Source organism: Camellia sinensis, chromosome 14, assembly GCF_055761805.1.
Source record: "Camellia sinensis isolate YWXY chromosome 14, ASM5576180v1, whole genome shotgun sequence".
NCBI lineage: Eukaryota > Viridiplantae > Streptophyta > Magnoliopsida > Ericales > Theaceae > Camellia > Camellia sinensis.
Window position 1 is genome coordinate 84761939 of NC_138974.1, and position 22680 is coordinate 84784618.

A 22680-nucleotide genomic window follows, 5' to 3' on the forward strand; every position below is an offset into this window, starting at 1 on the left:
ATTCACATCTAGTTGCTGTAAAGGCCATCCCAAATTAGTAGCACACAAAAGAATAGCTCGAATGGAATTTATCTTCACTGCAGGGGCAAAAGTTTCTTGACATTCTATTCCATATGTCTGGGTAAATCCTTTGGCCACTAGTCTTGCTTTGTACTGTTCAATTGTCCCATCTGCATTGTGCTTAATAGTGAACACCTATTTACATCCGATTAGTTTTTTTCCATTAGGAAGAGACACCAACTCCCAAGTGTTATTTTTACTCAAAGCTTTCTTCTTGTCTACCATAGCTACCTTCCACTTAGGATCGTTGATAGCTTCTTTCCAACCCTGCGGAATACACACAGAAGAAAGAGATGAAACAAAGGCACAATATGTAGAAGACAACGAATCATATGACACAAATTTAGAAATGGGGTGTCCAGTACAGGCTCTAACACCCTTTCTAAGAGCAATAGGAAGACTCAAATCATCAGCAACAGGGCTATCAACAACTGGTGAAGGAGACACAGGACTATCAACAACTAGTGGAGAAATAGGCTGGGGATCATTACTTGTAGAGTCAGTGGAAAGTAGGTGTTCAACTGGCATGAGAGATGATGGTTGACCTGGTGACACAAGAAAAGTCTGCTCTTTCAGACGTCTTGAATAAGTCTTAAGATCGGCTCTGTCCAAACGACCACCGATATCAAACGACTCATCAACAGAACTCTTAGGCTCCCCCTCACCACAAATAACAGCTCGCTGATTAGGAAGGGAAAAAAACAACTCATGCTGATATGATGCCTCCTCATCCGCAATCTCATCCATAACACTCCTTCGGAGGAGATAGCGGAGGACAAGGAAAAAAAGACTCAAATTCACGGAAGGTGACATCCATACTAACATAAAGCTTACGAGTGTGAGGGTTATAGCATTTGTAGCTCTTTTGAGTAGCAGAATAACCAAGAAAGACACACCGGACAGTCTTAGGATAAAGCTTCCCACGAGTACGACGTTGAAGATGAACAAAACAGACACTACCAAAAACCCGAGGCGGGAGGGAAGAAGTGGGATAAGTCACAGGAAGAAGTTCAAGAGGAATTTGGAAGTTGATGACACTAGAGGGCATACGGTTAATAAGGTAAGCAACGGTAAGAACAACATCCTTCCAAAAAGACTTGGGAACTTTCATGGTAAATAAGAAAGAGCGAGCAACTTCAAGGAGGTGGCCATTTTTGCGTTGAGCCACTCTATTTTGTTTAGGAGTGCCAACACAACTAGTCTGATAAAGAATGTCATGCTCCTCGAGATATGTCCTGAAAGCTCTATCAACATATTCCGTCCCATTATCACTCTGAAGAATTTTGATAGTAGCATTGAAGAGATTAGACACCATCTATGAAAAATTTTGAAGCACGAGAAAACTTCGTTTCTAGTTCAAAGTAAATAAATCCAAGTCACATGAGAATAACAATCAATAAACATGACAAATCACCGATAACCAAAAGCAGAAACCACAGGGGAAGGACCCCACTCATCGGTATGAATAAGCATAAAAGGAAAAGCATTTCTTTTATTAATTAAAGGATAACAAGTACATTTATGCTTAGCAAGCTCACAAGCATCACAAACAAAGTTATTCTTAGGACAATCTTGAACTAATGAAGGAAAAAGTTTCGCTAAAATACTAAGGAAGTGTAGAAATTTTAATGTATAAAGAGAAATAGAGAATTGTATAGATATTGATTGTATTATTGATTGATATAATGTTATATTTATTACAATGATTCATGATTCCTATATATAGAAGAGGGTGAGTGTGTAGTAGGTAAGGAGTAGGTGAAGTGGAGGTGGTAGTGGTGTAGTGGGTTAGGTTTAGTGGAGTAGGTGAGGTGGTAGTGGTGTAGTGGGTTAGGTTTAGTGGAGTAGGTTTAAGTGGGTGAAGTAGGTGATAGGTTTTAACAGCCCCCCGCAAACTCAAGGGGGATAGGAACTAGCCAACTTGAGTTTGGAGAGAGTAACAAAACAAGAAAATAGACGAATACATAAAAGAAAAGAGGATAGGAGACACTGTATGGTCGTGTCAGACCGATGGTGAAGACACTGTATGGTGGTGTCATAACGTTGTAGAGGACACTGGATGGTTGTATTAGACCGATGTAGAAGAGAGTTTATGGGGTCATATCGGACCGTTGTAGCAGACAATGTTGTGATAGTTGTTGTGACAGTTTACGGAGCCTTGCTGGACCCTTGTAGAAACTAACCGGAATCAATGTCGGGACAGTTTACAGAGTCTTGTCGGACCCATGAAGGAGCTAACCGGAATCAATGTCGGGACAGTTTACAGAGTCTTGTCGGACCCTTAAAAAATACACTGTATGATGGTGTATATAGGCTGCCCAAATATATATATATATGGATATATATAGTGAGCCCTCAAAAGTCGCGCCCTCAAAAGGCGCGCCCACTTCATCAAAAGGCGTGCCTGACAGAAAGCGTCGAGCCATCAAAAGGTGAGCCGGAGACGCGGCGAGGCACGTGAGCGACAGAGTGGCGTGTCGGCCTCGGCTATTTAACCAAGGTTGAGGCGGAGGCTGTGCAAACCAGTCTGAAACCGCCGAAAATCCTTTGAAAAAACTCTTCCGTTTCTGAGAAAGAGATTCTGGAACACTCTGTTGCCATTCTGTAACCAACCTTTCTCTGAAACACTCAGCAACCCAAAAAACATGGCCTCTTCTTCCCGTTCAGCTACCCAGAACATGGCCTCTTCTTCCCGTGGTCTGCTCACTCTCTTTCCTGACCTCAACGAGTCAACAGGAGAGATAACTGGTGCGGTGGCCCGTGAACCTCAACCAAACACCTCTGGTTTTGCTCCGTTGAACTTTCCGATGCGGTCGGTGGAGCAAAAAATGGCAGTGCAAACGGATATTGAGGCCAATCAGTATACATTGAAGTCATGTGTGGAAATCATGACTGCGGTCACAAACTTGTCGCACCGGCTGCAAAGTAGGACAAATGAGGTGCAGCAGTTAAACGCCCAACTGGCTCTGCTCCAGCGCATGTATAAGGATGCGCGAGCAGAGATAAGTGTGCTAAAGGCGGAAAATAAGGAGCTGAAGCGGAAGGCCACCGTTATGTTCCGATTTGGAGGTCCGCCATATGCTGTAATGGAGGAACAGGGTGGAGTGATCGTGCCCAGTGGAGTGGGAAACACGGAGGCAACACCGTCAAGGGCCGCCCAGGACGGAGGCAAGAAGAAAAGACCGGCGGCAGAATAGAGGAAGTGAGGTCGGTGGGTGACCGTCTGCAGAAAAGAAAACAAATCGTTTTGTGTTTTTTTTTTTTTTTTTTTTTGTGTGTGTGTGTAAAAATGTGATCGGGGTTTATCCTTGAGAAGAATAAAATATGGTTTGGTGTGCAAAGCTAGATGGTATGAATGGAATTTGAAAACGATTAAAAATAATGTGAAAGAAAAATAAAGAAAGATATAATAAAAATATATTTGAAATCAAAATGAAAGATGGGGGAAATAAGGAAAGTGGTTTGGAGAAAATAAATAAAAATAATGGATTTTGGAATCAAATGGAGGAGAGTGTGAACATATTGACGATGAAAAGTGGGAACCAACCCATGTGGGTGGAGGTGGTGTGTAGGGTGTTTAAACACTTAATTAAAAGGAAGAGAGAGAGACTTTGCTTTCTGTGCTGAAATAGAAACTGTGCAGGTTACTGTCTTACACTTCTTCAGGCTTGACTCACTGCTCTCTGTTTTTACTTCTCACACACTGACCGTCCAAGTGAGTGACAAGGAAAGCAATAGCATTGAAGCTGCCATTCCAGCAAAGCTTGTCATTAAAAGACTTTTCCTTCCTTGTTTGTCCATCAAAGAGGATGCTATTGTTGTACCAAAAACATTTGATGCCCCAACGAGAGCACTGGCTGCAACATCAGATGCGATTCCAACACTGCGAAATACAGACGTAGAATAATATACAACAGCATTTATTCCAGTCAACTGTTGAAACAAGAAAAGTGCTGCACCAACACTGACAACTTTCCAATAGCGGCTACTAAAAAGATCAAACCAACCAGCTTCTGGTTCTGAAGAACCTTGACTAGCTGCACTTAAGTCATTCATAACCTCAGCAACTTTTTCTTTTCCAAATAGAGTTTTTATAGACATTTCAGCTTGAGAAATTTTTCCTTGCTGATAAAGCCACCGAGGGTTTTCTGGAGAAAATGCCATTCCCAATGCCAATAGAACAGAGGGTATCATTGCAATACCAAACATTGACCTCCACCATAAAGGGTTTCCTGCTAAGGGCAACCCAGCCACCAATGCTACAAGAATCCCAATACAGATAAACAGTTGGTTGACAGATCCAAGTGTGCCACGAATTTCAGTTGGTGAGATCTCAGATATGTAAAGTGGCACAATAGCAGATGAGATGCCAATTCCAATTCCAGCAAGTAAACGGCAAGAAGCTCACATCAAGACAGCTCGTTGACTTCTACCTGAACCGAATCCAGGAGCTGAATCCGGTGCTTCGCGGCGTAGTGGAAGTGATGCAGAAACAGTTGAGAGATGAGAGGTCCGGCAGGCGGCCAAGGCAAGGCTGCCGCCCGCCGGTGAAGCGAAAATGCTAGGCTCAACCTTGCTCTGATACCATGTAGAAATTTTAATGTATAAAGAGAAATAGAGAATTGTATAGATATTGATTGTATTATTGATTGATATAATGTTATATTTATTACAATGATTCATGATTCCTATATATAGAAGAGGGTGAGTGTGTAGTAGGTAAGGAGTAGGTGAAGTGGAGGTGGTAGTGGTGTAGTGGGTTAGGTTTAGTGGAGTAGGTGTGGTGGTAGTGGTGTAGTGGGTTAGGTTTAGTGGAGTAGGTTTAAGTGGGTGAAGTAGGTGATAGGTTTTAACAGGAAGGATATCCCAAACGACAATGCCACTGATGAAGAAGACGAAGGGAGGAGTCGGAAGTGCATTGAAGAGCTTGAGAGGCCAAAGTTGATGCATGACGAACGGTATCCAGAAAGTGTAGTCCACTTTATGTTCTACCACTACCAATCATTTTCCCGGTAGCCAGTTCTTGAAAGACACAATGAGTCGGAAAAAAGGTTACAGAGCAATTGAGAGCAGTAGTAATGTTACTAACAGAAAGTAAGTTAGTGGAAAAATTAGGAACATGAAGAATAGATGAAAGAGAAAGTAAAGAGGTGCAATGAACTAAACCCTTGTCGGAGATAGAGGATAAAGTATCATCAACCACTCTAACATTATCTCGCCTAGAACCAGGTGAATAAGAATGAAAAAGACTAGAAGTACCCGTCATGTGATCGGTAGCACTAGAATCAATGATCCAAGGCGACAATGAAGAGGTACTAAGTGCACTAGCAGAAATACCTGTGTAGGCAAAGTTGGAAGAGGCAGAAGAGGAAGGAGCTAAGATAGAGGAAAAATCAAGTCGAGCCATCAAATGCCTGAGAGTGTGAAGCTCATCCTGGAAAATAGAACCAGTGTTACCCGAGGCACGAGCAGTAGTCTCAGAAACATGTGCTTGAGGACGAACACCACGACCACAGCCTTGAGTAGGCCGACCATGGAACTTTCAACAGTGCTCTTTATCATGTTTATCTTTCCCACAATAATCACACTTTAACCGGTCCTGATCAACCAAGGGACCCTCACCACCACCCTGAGGTAGACTAGGCTGAGTATCACGTGACTTTGGGGTTGCAACCATCGCTAACTGATCCTGAATAGGGACAAGCACCATAGCACTACGACGACTCTCTTTTTGCTGAACCAGGGCATAAGTCTCGCGCAATGTGGGAAACGGAGAGCAACCCAACACCTGAACCTGTATATGATCATACTCCAAATTCAGGCCAGCAAGAAAGTCATACATCCGCTCTTTCTCCACAGCCTGTTGAAACATAGTGGCATCCGTGGAGCAAACTGGTTGGAAACTCTAGTAGTAATCTAGCTTCCGCCATAAACCACTCAACTCAACATAGTAGACTGCAAGAGAATGATCCTTTTGATCCAAGTTACTAATCTTCTTTCTCCATTCATAGGCCTGTGCGTCATTACCCTTTTGAGAATACATTTGAGATGCGGCTATCCAGATCTTGTGAGCAGTATCCATCAAAAGAAAAGTCTGACTACTGGTAGACTCCATAGAATTGATCAGCCAGGTCATAACTAAAGCATTCTCAGAAATCCATTGAGCAGATAAAGCATCATCTTCAGTAGATTGCTTGGTACTACCAGTAATATAGCCAGTCAAACGCCGGGTGGCAATGGCAAGGTTACAGGAGCGGGACCAAATCAAGTAATTGGTACCATTAAGCTTGACCAGACTAATCTGGAGAGAAGGACTGTCACCAAGAGTCATTCTACGGCTTAGTCCACTCTCTTCCTTGCCCTTAGAGTCCTGACCCTCACTTTTAGCCATGAGATGAGAGAAAGATGGTGACGAAACACAAGCATGATATCAAACAAGTCCTAAAAACACCTAACCAGCACAACAACTCACCTTCTAAGGCTGAAACAGTGCAAGATAATCCCAGAACAAAGCAAACAAATCAATTAGGAGCTCGAAAACCGAAGCAGACCATCCAAAACACAGAAAAAAATCCAAGGTAGGGCCAAAATACATCAAAACAGGGACAACAAAACCTCTAGGGTTCCAATCGGCTCCCCAAGATGTGAGGGAAAGGGAAAAAACCAACCGAAAAGAGCTCAAACAATGACTTTCGAAAAATCACCCAGTTTGGACGAAAAATCAAAAAATTTTGGAAAAAACAATCAATAATAAGCAAAAAATCAAAAGAAGATTATAGGGTATATACCCATTAGATTTCGAGCATAGTGCAAATTTTTTTTTTTTTTTTTTACAATTGATACATGTACCAGGATACAAGAAACAAGGAGGGAAGAATGAATGGAACAATCTTCGAGGAGGAAGATATTGCTCTGATACCATGTTGAATGTATTGAATGTATAGATGAGAAGCAGAAGTTGTAGAATGAGAGAGAGAGAGAGAAACGGCTACTGTATATGATATTGATTCAAAAACTTTGGGTTCCCCCCTTACACATAACTATTTATAATAATAAGAAGAAGACATAAAGACCAAACTACCCCTAACACTTAACAGATGTATAGTCCTAAACACTTATCAATTGTTAGGTTTATTTTAAAAAATTGTTATTTTTTATTTATTTTTCTTGTTCCCACATTAATTTGATTGTGCTTTTGAGATATATTTGTCCATAGGGAAGGGGAAATGAGAACATTTCCTATCCATTTAAAACAAGATGGACGGTATGTATGTGGAAACTTTCCCCGAGTGTTGTGTACTTAAAATAACTAAGAATCTTGTAAGTTTTTATTTATCAAGAATCCCACAGACCACAAAATATCGTAGTTTTTATTTATTTATTATTTTTTATATGGGTTTTTATATATTTTTTACAGGTTTCAGCATGCCATGCTCCACACATAAAGCAGAAGCAACGTGATGTTCCTGGTGTTTCTGGGGATGTTCAGCATGTTGATACAGTAAAAGGAAATTCTTATAGTTCAAATGAAGACAATGGTTTGCTCTCTGAGTCTATGGACAGAGTACATACAACAGCTACCACCTCTTCAATTAATGCTACTGAAACTAATGGTTCTGTGTGTATAAACTCTTCTGATTCAGTTGATGAGTCAAGGAATGGTGGGAGTGAAGCATCAAGTAGTGGGTCTCCATGGTTTCAACTGAGGAAAGATGCTACAGTATTTGTTTCGCAGACCTTACAGAGAGGTCGCAAAAATCTTTGGCAGCTCACAACAAGCCGTGTATCAGTGTTGCTTTCTTCTGCTGCTGTTTCTTCATCCAGCATTCATCAATTTTTGATAAATTATGAAGACCTGAACATCTTCATCTTGGCTGGGGAAGCTTTTTGTGGAGCTAAAGCAGTTGAGTTCAGGCAGAAAGTGAAGGCTGTGTGTGAAAACTATTTTGTTGCTTTTCATCGGCAAAATATATATGTAAGTCCGCATTGTTTTCATGTTATTTATATGTAAGTTTTTAGTTTATATTTTGTTGAAATAAATTATCTGCTGTTTTTGCAAGCACAGTTTGTTGTTTCAGTTCACTTTAGTAAAAAATGTTTCTATTCCACTTCAATTATTTTTTTAAAATTTCCTTTTTATTTTTTGTGTTTTTTATTTTCAGGTAAATAATATTTTTGTAGAGCTCATACTCTCTGGAATTTGTCTGCATTTATATAACGTGTATATACATTTATATATATACATATTCACGTTTGCATGGGTTCATAAATTTTAGGGTAAATTACGTTGACCTCCCCTAAGGTTTTGAGAAATTACAATAAGCCTTGCAGCTTTGGCATAATTACATTGGATTCCCTTAAGGTTTTAATTCACATAACACTTAGCCTTTTTTTCATCAATAATTCATTAGTCATACGGATGGAAAAATGATGTTGTCATCTCCGTTACACTAAAATTTATATTTTTCTTTGTTTATCCTTGTGTCTTTAGATAAGGTTTTTGATTCAAAGGAAAGAGATAATGCAGGAGATGAGAAGTAGAAAGATGACAATATCCATTAAAAGGAAGAAAGAATGAGAGAAATGATAGCAAGATTGGTGTGCAATTTAACTCATTTTATATCCATTGCTATGCTATCAAAAGATGTTTTTGGGTAATGCTTTCTTGATTTACTGATGCCTCACTTTGTCTTGTTGAATAATGCAGATTTTTTTTTTTTTTTAATGGCAGTATCATTACACTATGCTAATGTAACAATATGACTCAGTACAAGGACCAATCACATTTTAAAACCTGTTTTTACACTTCCATCTTGCATTTTGTCTCTTATAATGATATTAGATGGTACTTAACAACCTTTATCACATTTTCTATTTTTAATTGTAGTAAAAATAGAAAATAGTTCATAAATTAATTCTAAATATGAACAGAAGTTTATTGTAAATGAATGCCTCTAGCAAAATTAAGCAACAAAAAATGGTTAGTACCTCATTGTTGCCTAAAATAGATGAAGATCGTGTGTATAAATACCAAAAGTAATAAATGAAAAGAAAATGGAAATATATGCAAAACAGTGTCGAACTCTTGAAAAATGAAAAGAAAAAAAAAAAATAGTCATGAATTTTAGAATCCAACCATACACAAAATGCCAACATTCAATCGCTCCAAGATTCAGAGGGATAAGTATAAAATTGATATGATGAACTATGGCTAAAAGTACGAAGAAATGGTGCTAGCTTTTAAAATGTATCCCTATTGCGACACATACTTAAAAGTTTTAGGTTGAATGGATTACAAGCTCCCTCTCCTGAGTCAAGTGTTGAGTTGAGCTTTGGAGGCGCTCTTTAATTCAATTAGGGCTTCCTCTATTAGATCAATGCCAATCAGTTTTATGATTTCATTTGTTGAACTTTTACCTTGAACAATTTTTTAGCCCTAGTTAGTTTAAATTAGTCTTTTACTTTGCTTCACACACTTTATATTCCATGTGCTCATTCATCTACGAATGTGAATTGGTGTGGGTTTTGGTTGGTGACTCCCTAAGCACTTCACGTCCATGAACTCAAAGCAATATCCATTTACCCTTCTATCCACATTGGTATAATTTTTTCTGATCCCGTTCATTATTTTTCCTGCTTCCTCCCTCTCTTTTTATTTTTATTTTTAATATATATATTGTGTTGCATACTCTTATAATTTATTTATTTTTTTTAAATCCATCAATTTTCAATTCCAGTACACTTGTTTGTCTGTTGACTTGTGACAATATCTTTTTCAATGTTATGATTGCTTACATTGTTTAATCTTCTTTTGCCAGTTTTGTTTATACCTCGTGCTGCATTGAATAGCAGTCAGAATGCATTTATAAAATGACTAATCAAACTTTTAATTTCCAGGCACTGAAAATGGTTCTGGAAAAGGAGAATTGGCTAAAATTACCTCCAGAAACAATACAAGTTGTAAGTTTTGCTGGGCTTGTTGGTGATGGAGCAGCCCTGATTGTTCCATCTGAACGTAACTCTTCTAATAAAAGGGTGCTGCATTCCAATAAATCAGCAGATTCAGTTGAAACTGGTCCTAAGAAGAGTGGATTTTCCTATTGGCTTAAAAGCGGAAACCCATTTTTGGTGAAACTAAGTTCCAAAGAATACCATGATTCCTTTTCACTAAATGGGTCTAACTCTGGAGAATCTGATGGAAAAATTAATGAGAATTCTCAAAGTGACAAGTTTTCTCCAAAAACAAATGATGCAAATCATGTAAATGGTAGTAATTCTGTCTCGGAAGATGAAAATGAAGATCTTCATGCAGACTTCATTGATGAAGATAGTCAACTCCCAAGTCGGATTTCTAAGCCCAATCATTCAAGAAATAATTCTTCTCATTGCAATGATGAAGAAATGACCGCACAAACAGGATCATCACTCTGTCTTCTAAGGTGAAATACTCTTTCCCCGACATTATAATATTAAATATGTCCATAGATGCAGTGAACTGAATTTGGTTTTTCGATAGGTTGATGGATAAATATGCAAGGCTTATGCAGAAACTGGAGATAGTCAATGTTGAGTTTTTTAAGGTAAACTGGTAGCTCCTAGCCTTTTTTCCCCTTGATTTCTTCTGCCTATCTGTATGTTGTTCCAATCTTAAAGATGCTCTCTGTTCTGCTGTACTTCTGTCTGACTCTGTCAGTTCTTACAGGGAATTTATCAGTTGTTTGGGATTTTTTTCCATTTTGTTTTTGAGACATTTGGTCAGCAGAACACTTTCCCTAGTGGAAAGGGCTTGGGTGACTCGCTTAGTTGTAAGTATTCCTCCCTCCCTCCCCTCTCTCTCTCTCTCTCTCTCTCTCTCTCAGGTTTATTTTATTTTATTTTTCATTTTTTAGTCTTTTTTTTTTAATTTTCTTTTTTGGTTCTTTGTCTTTTATTTCTTGTTATGATGTATTCTTAAAGCTTATTAAGTTGTATATGTTTATTTAATGTCTTGTATGAAGGGATTTCAAGATTATAAATTGCCCTATATTTCATGATCCTCAGATCAACTAAAGACAGCATTATACAGAATAACACAAGATTGTGATCAATGGATAAAACCCCAGTCTGTATCATTTTTTTCCTCTTCCCCAACGTCGATGAATACATCCCTCACTCATATGGAACTGATGCCTGCTAGTCCACAGAATACCAATTTTGGTCACCCACTTAGCACATCTTTTGGGCTCAAGGTATATTTATAAATGAAGTAACGCTCTACTTATTTCCATTTTCCTAATAAATGTTGTCTCTCTAGTTCACAGTGATTTATAGTTCTCTGTTCAGTCTCTGATTGGTAGCCTAATTGGCTTTATTAGATATTCTTGAATTGACATTATTTATTATGGAGATATTGGGAAGAGAGGTCTATGACAGTTGTGGCTGCTCTCCTTATATATATATATATTCCCTCCTTTCTTACAAACATTATGGTTTTTAACAACTTTGATATCATGGTTATCAAAATTGCTATCCGGATCGTACGATCCTAGATTGTCAAAACAATCCAAATCATTGTAGAATTGGTGTTATAGCAGGATCGCAAGTACGATTGCCGGGTTTGTGATTTTTCATCTTATTTAATATGCATCATCCTTATTTGCATTTTTACCTTAATTTTAATAGAAAGGAGAATCTTATAGAACCTCGATGCAATCCACGAGACCCTCTCACCAATCCTACGTAGGATTCTGATGTTAATGGCCATGTTTGATATTATAGCATATTGAGATCAAATGCTCCGTCAATTGTTGGAGTGAAGAATCTTCGAAGAGCTCCATCGCCATATATAACGATGATGTAACTTCCCTTTAGGCATTACAAAGGATCTTAGTCTTGATATATTCCAGTTTGAAATCTGCTTCTGTTAAAATTGATGTATATTATTGATTGATGTATTGATATATATTACAATGATTCATGATTCCTATATATAGAAGAGGGTGAGTGTGTAGTAGGTAAGGAGTAGGTGAAGTGGAGGTGGTAGTGGTGTAGTGGGTTAGGTTTAGTGGAGTAGGTGAGGTGGTAGTGGTGTAGTGGGTTAGGTTTAGTGGAGTAGGTTTAAGTGGGTGAAGTAGGTGGAGAGTAGGTGGATTTTAACAGCCCCCCGCAAACTCAAGGGGGATAGGAACTAACCAACTTGAGTTTGGAGAGAGTAACAAAACAAGAAAATACATAAAAATAAAAGAGGATAGGTGACACTGTATGGTCGTGTCAGACCATTGGTGAAGACATTGGATGGTGGTGTCATAACGTTGTAGAGGACACTGTATGGGGGTGTCATAACGTTGTAGAGGACACTGTATGGTGGTGTCATAACGGTGTAGAGGACACTGGATGGCGGTGTCAGACCGATGTAGAAGACAGTTTATGGGGTCATGTCGGACCGTTGTAGCAGACAATGTTCTGACAGTTGTTGTGACAGTTTACTGAGTCTTGCTGGACCCTTGTAGAAACTAACCGGAATCAATGTCGGGACAGTTTACAGAGTCTTGTCGGACCCATAAAGAAGCTAACCGGAATCAATGTCGGGACAGTTTACAGAGTCTTGTCGGACCCATAAAGGAGCTAACCGGAATCAATGTCGGGACAGTTTACAGAGTCTTGTCGGACCCTTAAAAAGTCGCACCCTCAAAAGGTGTCCAATCTATCAAAAAACGTGCCATCAAAAGGCGTGCCATCAAAAAGCGCGCCCATTCCATAAAAAGGTGTGCCGGACATGATGGCGAGACGCGTGACCACATTGGCTTGCGCGCCCGTTTTGTCGTCTGGCGTCAAGTGGCGCGCGATGCGCGTGTCTGCCTCTTCATCATGGTCTTTATAAACCGAAGCGGAGGCTGAGGCTTGAAAGCATAACTAACCAGTGGAAACCTCTTCGTTCTCTGAGAGAGATTTCTGAGAGAGATACTCTGTAATACTCTGTTTTCTGAGAGAGATTTCTGAGAGAGATACTCTGTAACACTCTGGTGTCTCTGTTTTCTGAGAGAGATCTCTGAGAGAGATACGCTGTAACACTCTGTTTTCTGAGAGAGACACTCTGTAACACTCTGTTGTCCAGAAAATGGCTTCGTCTTCCCGTGGTCTGCTCACTCTTTTTCCAGACCTTAACGAGTCAACAAGAGAGATAACTGGTGCGGGGGCCAGTGAACCTCAACCAAGCGCCCCAGGGTTTGCTCTGTTGAACTTTCCTATGCGGTCTGTGGAGCAAAAAATGGCAGTGCAAACTGACATTGAAGCCAATCAGTATACATTGAAGTCATGTGTGGAAACCATGACTGCGGTCACAAACTTGTCGCACCGGCTGCAGAGCAGGACAAATGAGGTGCAACAGTTAAACTCCCAGCTGGCTCTGCTCCAACGCATGTATAAGGATGCGCGAGCAGAGATAAGTGTGCTAAAGACAGAAAACAAGGAGCTGAAGCGGAAGGCCACCGTGATGTTCCGTTTTGGAGGTCCGCCATATGCTGCAGTGGAGGAGCAGGGAGTAGTGAACGTGCTCGGCGGCGTAGGAAACACGGAGGCAGCACCGTCAAGGGCCGCCCAGGACGGAGGCAAGAAGAAGAGACCGGCGGCAGAGTAGATAAGAAAAACAAATCCCGCCTATGGATGTGTTTGTTTGTTTTGTTTTGTTTTTTTTTTTTGTGTAAAAGTGTAATCAGGGTTGATCCCTGAGATGAATAAAATATGGTTGGTTGGGCAAATTTGTAAAATGGGTGCAATGGGGTTTGGTATTTTTTTTTTGTTTTTTATTTATTTTTTTGTTTTAATAATAATAATAATAATAATAATAATAAAAGGAAAGTGGGTGGAACCAGCACATGGTGTTGATTGTAGGGTGCATGATGGTAATATAGAAAAATAAAAGAAAAGTGTGAAATGGTGTGGGCAAAAGGTGCTGTTAAAAAAACAAATAAATAAAGAAAGTGAAAGGAGATAAGAACAGCATGATTGCTGTCATGGGCGGTGCTTTTTTTTTTTTTTTTTTTTTTTTTTTTTTTTTTTTTTTATGAAAGAAGAAAGATAAAATAAAATAAATAAAAGGGATAGTGGGATGCGTAATAATGAGTCTGTGGTGTGGTGTGGATGGATGTCTCTGAAAATGGGTGTGTATGGCCCTCTCCCTCCCTAACCCGAGAGAGAGAGAGAGTGGGGGGAATTGGGAGAAATCGGAAGAGAGTAAAGAGGACCAATAGGCACGATTGTTTGGAGTCGAGCCTGAGCCACGGCTTGCCACTCCCGCTCCAGTGAAGGAGGTTCACCGGACTGGCGTGTAGGTCACGACAACTACCTCTCAAGTTATCTCCGCCCAAGCCGTGTTGATTCCACCGGTGCTCGATGGCCGCCACGTGTCCAGCGAAGACCAGCAGGAACGGCGGGAGCGAGCCGAGCTCGTAGATCCGACCACTCTTCTGGATCTGCATCCACCTCTCGATCCGCTTCGTGTACCCGAACCGCCTCCACTTCTCCAGATCCATCACCATCACTCCGGTGTTGAAGTAGCAAGGGCTCTGGCCGGCGAACTGCCGGAAAACCGATTGTCAGACCAAAAACTCGCCGTAATACTTGCTGAAGTTGGCGTGACAGTACTCCGGAGCTCCGATGGTCTTACCTCCCAAGCTTGTACTCCAGAGCTTTCAGATATCGTCGACGACTACGAGATCAGAGTCAGTATATAACTCTGCGAACACAGGTCTCGAGTAGATCGGCTAAGTAATTCCTTGCGTAATAGGTTGATAGAGATGACAGCGGAATAGGTTGAGGTCCGGCGGGCGGGTTGCCGCCCGCCGGTGAAGCGAAAATATTAGGTTCTAAACCCGCTCTGATACCATGTTAAAATTGATGTATATTATTGATTGATGTATTGATATATATTACAATGATTCATGATTCCTATATATAGAAGAGGGTGAGTGTGTAGTAGGTAAGGAGTAGGTGAAGTGGAGGTGGTAGTGGTGTAGTGGGTTAGGTTTAGTGGAGTAGGTGAGGTGGTAGTGGTGTAGTGGGTTAGGTTTAGTGGAGTAGGTTTAAGTGGGTGAAGTAGGTGGAGAGTAGGTGGATTTTAACAGCTTCCTTTATGGTCTAATCATCCATTGTATAACCTTGGGTATTTGGTTGCTTATTCTTTTTTGATATTCATTGTTCTGATTATAGTCAACTTGGTTGCTGAACTTGCAAGTGTGCCTCTTTGTATTGGCTATTTCCTGCTCAAGAGGAAGTGTTGTTTCCCTTACACTAGAATTATGGGTGATTAACACTAGGGGGAGTGTTATTGTTTGCATAACTCCATGCAAATTTATGGGGGAATATATCATGGAATAGAACCGATGGTGAATTGCATGATTCACAATTAGATTTACATTTCAATTCATATTTTATGATTCATGTGATTCTTGGAATTATTAGGTCTGACAGATTCTATCCCCTTTTTTTGTTTGGTGTGAAAATGTTAGAATTCTTCTAAAAGTGTTTAGTATGAAAATAATCAATATCTATGCATGATTTGTTGTTTTTTTGGTAATCAAATTTTTTAATAGGATCCAACAAGATCCAGTCAAACTCAACAGAATCTTAACCTTTTTTTCTTAAAAAAATGTCAAAATACATCTTCTAAGGATGTTTAAGGCTAAAGTAACTTGCACCCAATGAATTATCTATTGTTATTTCGGTGAAATAAACATGGTTAATATGATATGGATCAATTTAGTCAGATGTAACGGTTTCACAATTGTTTTTATTTTATATCTTGTTTTTTTCTTTTTCTTTATTTTTGAACAATAAGTATACACATCTTCTTAAAGTGTTTTAAGTTTTAAAATAAAGGGATGTCACTTCCCATTTACTCATTCTTCTTGTACCCTATGTACGGTTCCTAAGTTCATTTTTTAAATTTAAAGAAATAATATATTATGGTTTTCAAATAATTTTATGATTGGTGGGATTTAGACCTACATATCTTGCTATGGAAGCAAACGTCTTCTCAATTACCCGATGTAATCATATCCTTATATAAGTACTATTGTATACAGAAGGATAGTGGGCCTTTAGTTGGCCAGTGTGAGGAGAAGATTAATGTTGGGTGTTCAATTGAACTGTCCCATTCTAGGGGATTGATATTACCTAAGAAACTTGTTAGTGCTTTTTTTTTTTCATGGAAGATTTCAAGAGGCAATTCAAGGAGAAGCATATGAAAATCACTTATGTTGCTGTTACTGGAATAGCAAGTTGGAAAAATGGAAATCGTTGTCAGAAGTTGATAAGGAACCTTATGTGAAGTTGGCAAAATATTAAATGATTTCTGTTGTTGGGTGTGGATGGTTTTCATGGCTTGTATTAGGAATGTTGGAATGTCTGGATTGTTGTATGTGGGGTCTTTGTTTTATACCTGTTTCCTTTTTCTTTTTTGCTTTGATTGTATTAGGCTTGTGCCCCTTGGTACATTCTCTAGTACAATATATATATTTATTTATTTTTTTGCCAATAAAAAGTGTGCCAAAATCAATTTATTTCTCTTTTCATATATACGATTTTTAACATCATTTTTTTATAGTTCATTTTGAATACTACGATTTGCGATTTGATCTGATTCATGGTTCGCAAAATTAGGATTTCGATTTCACAACTATGCTTCAAATAATCTACTTGTGATTCAATTTGACAACTATGCTTCAAATAATCAACTTATTATGAAGTTTGAGGTTTGAAGCACCACTAAGACAGAGGAGCTTGCTTACTTGTGTCATTTGAAAATATTCTTGTGATATGGAGAAACATATCAGATAGGTGATTCAAGTCATTTCATGCCTTTATTATACTTATTGTGGTTTCTTGCTTAGATGAAACTATTTATTGTTTAATACAACTAAGGTGCTCTATGAGATCAAGCTACACCATCTTCGATTGTGTGAATAGAGTAACAATTTCTATATCATGCTGCAGGAAAGATGTGCAGGTGCCGATACTATATCTATTGTTGCTCGATTATTGCTTAGATCTAAAGCTCATCTTCAATTGATGCTTTTGCAAAATAATGCTGCTGTAGTTGAAGATTTCTATGCACATTTGGTACGTTTCTCTTATGCGACTTCTTTTAAAGAATTCAAGTTTGGTCTGCTGGCTTGTAATACTGTTAAAATTATTCACCCAAAAATGTGGATTTTCGTGGAAAAGTGACAAATTTCTTTTTTTTTTGTTGTTGTTGTTGAAATATGGCATATTTGGTAAATCTATTTCATGATTTATTCTAAATCCAAACAACATATTTATTCATTTATAAATTGATTCATTCTATGGGTACTATACCTGCCAGACAACAATTTTTTTTTCGACCCTAGACAGTCCTCACAACCATACACACATGTGTGCGCACATCGAGGCACATGCAGACCATGTTTTTTTTATCTATGCTGCATGTAGATTATTTCACCGTTGTTTATCCAAACTTCACTGGTTAAATTGTGGATGGTCAATACAATTATACAGATTGACATGGTCAGTTGCATGTTCATGTACATGTTACTAGATTTTTTTTTTATGTGAATAGACTAAAGCAAATTGAATAGGTATATGGGTGGACTGATTTTTCATGAATGATGTGCTTGAAGAAAGAGTGAGAGCAGACATGTCTGAACATCTTAAAATATTGACTTTGCCATGGCTTATTTTTCCTACTTAATCTGTTGGCTTCTAATCTGTAATATTGAGTTTAACTTATTTTGAATGAACTATTAAATAGTTTTTTGATAAAGTAATGAACTTTTAATTTTTATTTATTTTTATAAAAATTTGTTACACTTTAATTCCTTTAATTCAGTGGGAAAAGTCGCCAAATTGCTGGTATGGTACAACTGTTTCTTAATTGGATTGGTCAATGACATTATTATTCAGTGTTCATTCCATTGAAGGATGTGTTTTCATTACCTGGTTATTATCTTTATAACTAGTCCCCAGGTTTTAGTAAAGCTGATGGGAGAAAGTATTTTGGTTTTTTATCAGGTGGATTCTGTACCAGATCTTGTGCAGCATATTCATAGAACTACTGCAAGATTACTTCTTCATATTAATGGGTACGAAATAAGACTGGATACCACCATTGGTCTATATTTTAAATTAAGCATTCTACTTTTGATTAAAGTGAGTAGGATATTTTAACTGGATTTATGTTGATTAATATGGGTCAACTAAGACGCTTATTGCCTTTCACATATTATTACATGTTTCATTTTCACTTGACTATCTATTAATATCTTTTTGTGCTTTTCTCATGTTAGTTATTGTATATGTTGCTGGAGTGCAAATGTATTGAACCTCGATGCTTTACATTGACATGTAAATCAGCTTGAAATTCTTAAACGAGACAAATAAAACCACGGTAAGAACTTAACAATATTACCTAAGTAATAATTCTTGAAACCAAATAACCAGAATTGACTTATTTAACAATTGGAAAGGAAGAGTTACCAAAATGGGACCCAAATTGAGGATCATCCAAGATCTTCCACAAAAGAGTAAAATACGGATTTAAAATTTAGTGGTATAGAAGTGAAGTTGAGCTGAATATTTGCAGGATATGTAGTTGGAATTTCATGTCACTGTGTTCAGGCTTCAGCAACCTGTCGACTTCCTCTACACAATTGACTTGGTTGTGTTGATGGGCCTTCATGTGCCTTCTAGTGGTTTTAGTCTAGTTAATTTTACCCTAGTTTCTAATTTTGGAGTTGTACATTCATATCTTGAAGACAACCTTCAGCTGTAAATCCTTGCAATCAGTTTGATGGAGAAGAAGACTCCTGAGTATTCTTCTCTAGTTGTTTAACCTCTTAAAGCATTATATGTTGCCATCTCAATCCTTGATTGCAGCTGTAAAGATTTGTAGATGTGATTGCCTGGAATCTTCTTCTTGATATGTGTTTGTATTATTGTGCTCATTGTTTTCCACTTTTTAATTGTTTAAACCTAGAACATTATCTCCGTGACTCTGTTCTCATCCTAACTTTTTAGATCTTCATTTTAACAATACAGACCCTTGACTGTTTTCAAATTAGGAAATCCTGCCTTGTTTATGAAATTCTAGGGGCATGTTGGCTTCAAACTGATATTATTCTTGCACTTTAACTCAAACTTCCAAAAGGGTGGAATAATATTCTATTTCTATTCTTCGCCTTTACTTGACTAACCTTGGAAGCAGGAGCTGCTCTCTACCTTAGAGCTTATATTCAAGTGATTGCCAACAAAATTTTTTTACTTTTCGACATTGTACTCTGTTGCTGGCTTTAGCTTTGTAATTGTTGAGGCCATCGAAAAAGGCCACGACCTAGGTTCACGACCTAGGTTTGTTCCAAAATTAAGTTTGAATGCTGGGTATGGTGAACTGGATGCAGATCTAGCCTCCAGATTTTTGCCCAAAATTTTAACTAGTGGAAGCCTACTCAGTGTGAGGGACCTCGTGTACTATTGATTGAGGGAAAAATGGAGCCTAATTGTACAGATGGCAATGTCAAATATGGATGGCAATGTTTACCCAATCCCATTAACCTCTTGAAACTACCCACTGTGGATAAGTAAAATCCCAACTCATTTAGATATTGGGTTAAAATCAGTCACGATCCAATTATACCTATTTAAAACAAATCCTGAAGAAGTATTAAGTTACCCAATAATTACCTTACCCATGAGAAAACACAGTTTGGTTGGCTAGCAGTTGTCAGTAAAGTGTTTAAGAAAGATATCAGTAAGAAGTGGTTTGACTTGGTCAAGAACGGTGGGAGGAAAATGATGTGAGTAGCGTCAATTTGACACATTCACATATGTACACACTTATTCATTTTGATTGAACTGCAATCTTAATTCTTTTGTGAAACACTTGGTGCACTTTTCATTGTTATGCAATTTTAACAGGTATGTTGATCGGATTTCCAATGCCAAATGGGAAGTTAAAGAGCTTGGACTAGAGCATAATGGGTAATTTTCTATATACTACCTTTTTCTTTAACTTTTTTTCTTTTTAACCTAGAAGTTTGTTATTTAATTAATGACATATAAGCAATCTTGCACCCCTACAAAATGCTCTTTTAGTTTGAGCAACAGTATGATTCAAAGTATCCATTGTTATGGAAAACTGACATCATTGATGTAGTGTCTTCTGAAAACAGATTGATGTTAACACATTATACATGATATGTTCAGATACTACAGAAGGCAAACACAGTGACTTGACTTATGCAACTATTAGTTTTTCTTTCTTTGTACTTTTTCTTAAGTGAACCAATAGGGAACATTAAACTTTTTTGGTATTATAGATTTTTCTCCACTCTTAATTTGTAATGTACATGAACATGATTTCTTGTGAATTACCTTTCTTGTTTATTAGACATTTATTATTAGATGTATCTCATGATAGCTGAATCCAATATGCGATATGCGTCACGATTTGACAACAATGGTAACACCAAAGCTGTCTGATATCTGTAAGATAAAAATGATACAAGTAAGAACACCTTTTCCTTTAATATTTGTAATTAAGATTGCTTCTCCATTGAAAATACTTGCATTGGCTATTGATGAATTATATATATGTATTATATTTTCAATGGCATCCTCTCAAAATTCCCACTCTGTCCTGCTAGCGAAAACATGAACAACATTTGACTGATGCTCTGACTTCTGTTAATAGGTATGTTGATTTGCTGTTGGGAGAATTTAAGCACTACAAGACGAGACTTGCTCATGGTGGAATTCCAAAGGAGGTAATATATTATGCGAGTATTATAAACATGCTTAGAGTAAACGAAGCATGTTTATAAAGGTCGTTTTGCTATGTAAACTATCATTTTTTATAGTTGTTACAGTAATATACATTTTGTAAACTATTAATAAAGTTTGATTATTTATCAATATATATGTGGGTTAATTACACTTTTAGTCCCTCACATTTCAATTGTTTTAATTTTGTCCCCAAAGTTTTAAATGTGTGTTAAAGTGGTCCCCATGTCTGATGCCATCAGTATTATTGTCAGAATCAGAGGGTATTTTTGGAACAAAAACTTACACCTTAGCGGAAAAATGTCAGCGTTTTAAAATTTGGCACAATTGAAATGTTAGGGACCAAAATAACAGAAAACATATAATTGAAATGTTGAGGACCAAAATAACACAAAACACATACTATAGGGACGGAAAGTGTAATTAACCCTGTTTATTTTTTTGAGGTATAATTTTTTATTGCAAAAACACCACTGATTTGGAACGATTAATATTTGATGGCGTCATCTTTAATTTGCATTTAATTCTTTAGGGATGAAGTTACTACAACTGAAATGTTAGGGACTAAAATGACACAACCACGGCTAGGGACCAAAAGTGTAATTAACCCTATATGTATAGTATTCTTTTGAGGTTGACCAAACTTACTCAGGGCTAGAACCAAGTTTCAGGACCTAACTTGGTTGACCAAGTGATCAAACTTCAGATTTGGTCTACCAAATCCAGTGTTTGTTGACGAAATTGACCTAACTTGAACTTTTTGGCTCGGCCTTGATCTCTTTGGTCTTCACTTGGGCCCTGCCTTGTTGAGAGTAGTCTTCATGTAGGTGAAGCTTCTTTAGCATTCCTTCCATGAATTCTTTAAGGCTCTCCAAGGCTTCTTAGCTTGACCATGTGCTTCCTTTGAAGGCTTGGTAGAAGTTGCTCCAAAGCCTTTTGAGTAGAATTATTTTTTATGCATTCATGGATTGGGCATTTGTTGTTGGGTTGGCAAGAACACCTAAACCATATGAACCATCCGTAAATTGTTACGCTTGGGATTTTTTAAGTTGGAGTTGACTTGAGTATGACGATGTGATCAACTAATGTATCTCTTGGAAAAGGGAATAAAATGAGTAACTACTATTTCTTCCCCTTGTAATCACAGGTTCAGGACCTCCTCTTAGAATATGGAGTTGAAATTGTTGCTGAAACTCTCATTGAAGGCCTATCACGAGTAAAGAGGTGTTCTGATGAGGGACGGGCTCTTATGTCATTAGATCTTCAGGTTTTCATTGAACTATAGAAGAAAACCATATATTTTTGTCTGCTTGTTTTTTTCTTATTATTTTTTTGGGTTTAGTTTTTTGATAGCTTGCTTCATGTATTCCTTTCAGGTTTTGATAAATGGCCTACAGCATTTTGTCCCCACAAATGTGAAACCAAAATTACAAACGGTTGAAACTTTCATCAAGGTAAACAAAAGAGCAGTTCTTAGGGACATGAAATCACTGGAAATTTCAGAGCCAATTAAGTTGGTTGCAATCTGAAGTCGGTCTTGTTCATATCACTCATTTGTAACCATGCATGGAACTTGATGTACTATCATGATTATTAACTGCCATTTTTTGCTTTCTTCGTGCAGGCATACTATCTTCCAGAAACTGAATATGTGCACTGGTCACGTGCTCATCCGGTGAGAAAATTTTGCCTTGGGTGGTAGAAGTTTTCACATATGATATTTTATTTGGAAAATTATACACATGAATATTTTGTCGGAAAAAGATTGAGAGCTCTAAATATAGAGCTGCTCTAGAGCTCTAATGAGCTGTCCCCCACCCATGATGT

General features: G+C 37.9%; 1 protein-coding gene, 1 long non-coding RNA gene and 2 pseudogenes across 7 annotated transcripts in view; 2 read left to right on the forward strand and 2 right to left on the reverse strand.

Annotated features, from left to right (window-relative positions):
• LOC114273718 (coiled-coil protein) overlaps window positions 1–22680 on the forward strand; it is a 44959-nt gene that overhangs the window by 21276 nt on the left and 1003 nt on the right. For 3 of the 5 annotated variants that reach the window (XM_082907291.1, XM_082907293.1, XM_082907297.1), the window contains 12 exons: window positions 7478–8035; window positions 9958–10499; window positions 10577–10640; window positions 10763–10865; window positions 11101–11288; window positions 17032–17157; window positions 18088–18158; window positions 19990–20052; window positions 20765–20837; window positions 22001–22120; window positions 22230–22307; window positions 22478–22528. In XM_082907291.1, coding sequence (XP_082763417.1) covers window positions 7478–8035; window positions 9958–10499; window positions 10577–10640; window positions 10763–10865; window positions 11101–11288; window positions 17032–17157; window positions 18088–18158; window positions 19990–20052; window positions 20765–20837; window positions 22001–22120; window positions 22230–22307; window positions 22478–22528 — 2037 coding nt within the window. The remainder of the gene's footprint in view (window positions 1–7477; window positions 8036–9957; window positions 10500–10576; window positions 10641–10762; window positions 10866–11100; window positions 11289–17031; window positions 17158–18087; window positions 18159–19989; window positions 20053–20764; window positions 20838–22000; window positions 22121–22229; window positions 22308–22477; window positions 22529–22680) is intronic. The other 2 variants (XM_082907292.1, XM_082907294.1) reach the window with 1 other exon arrangement.
• Window positions 1728–2013, forward strand: LOC145808009 (uncharacterized). Its single transcript, XR_014351477.1, has 2 exons — window positions 1728–1829; window positions 1872–2013. It is a non-coding gene; the product is annotated as an uncharacterized LOC145808009 (long non-coding RNA).
• LOC145808008 (plastidic glucose transporter 4 pseudogene) lies at window positions 3306–4799 on the reverse strand (annotated as a pseudogene). Its single transcript, XR_014351476.1, has one exon. The product of XR_014351476.1 is annotated as a plastidic glucose transporter 4 pseudogene (transcript).
• Window positions 14087–14925, reverse strand: LOC114298056 (putative galacturonosyltransferase-like 7 pseudogene; annotated as a pseudogene).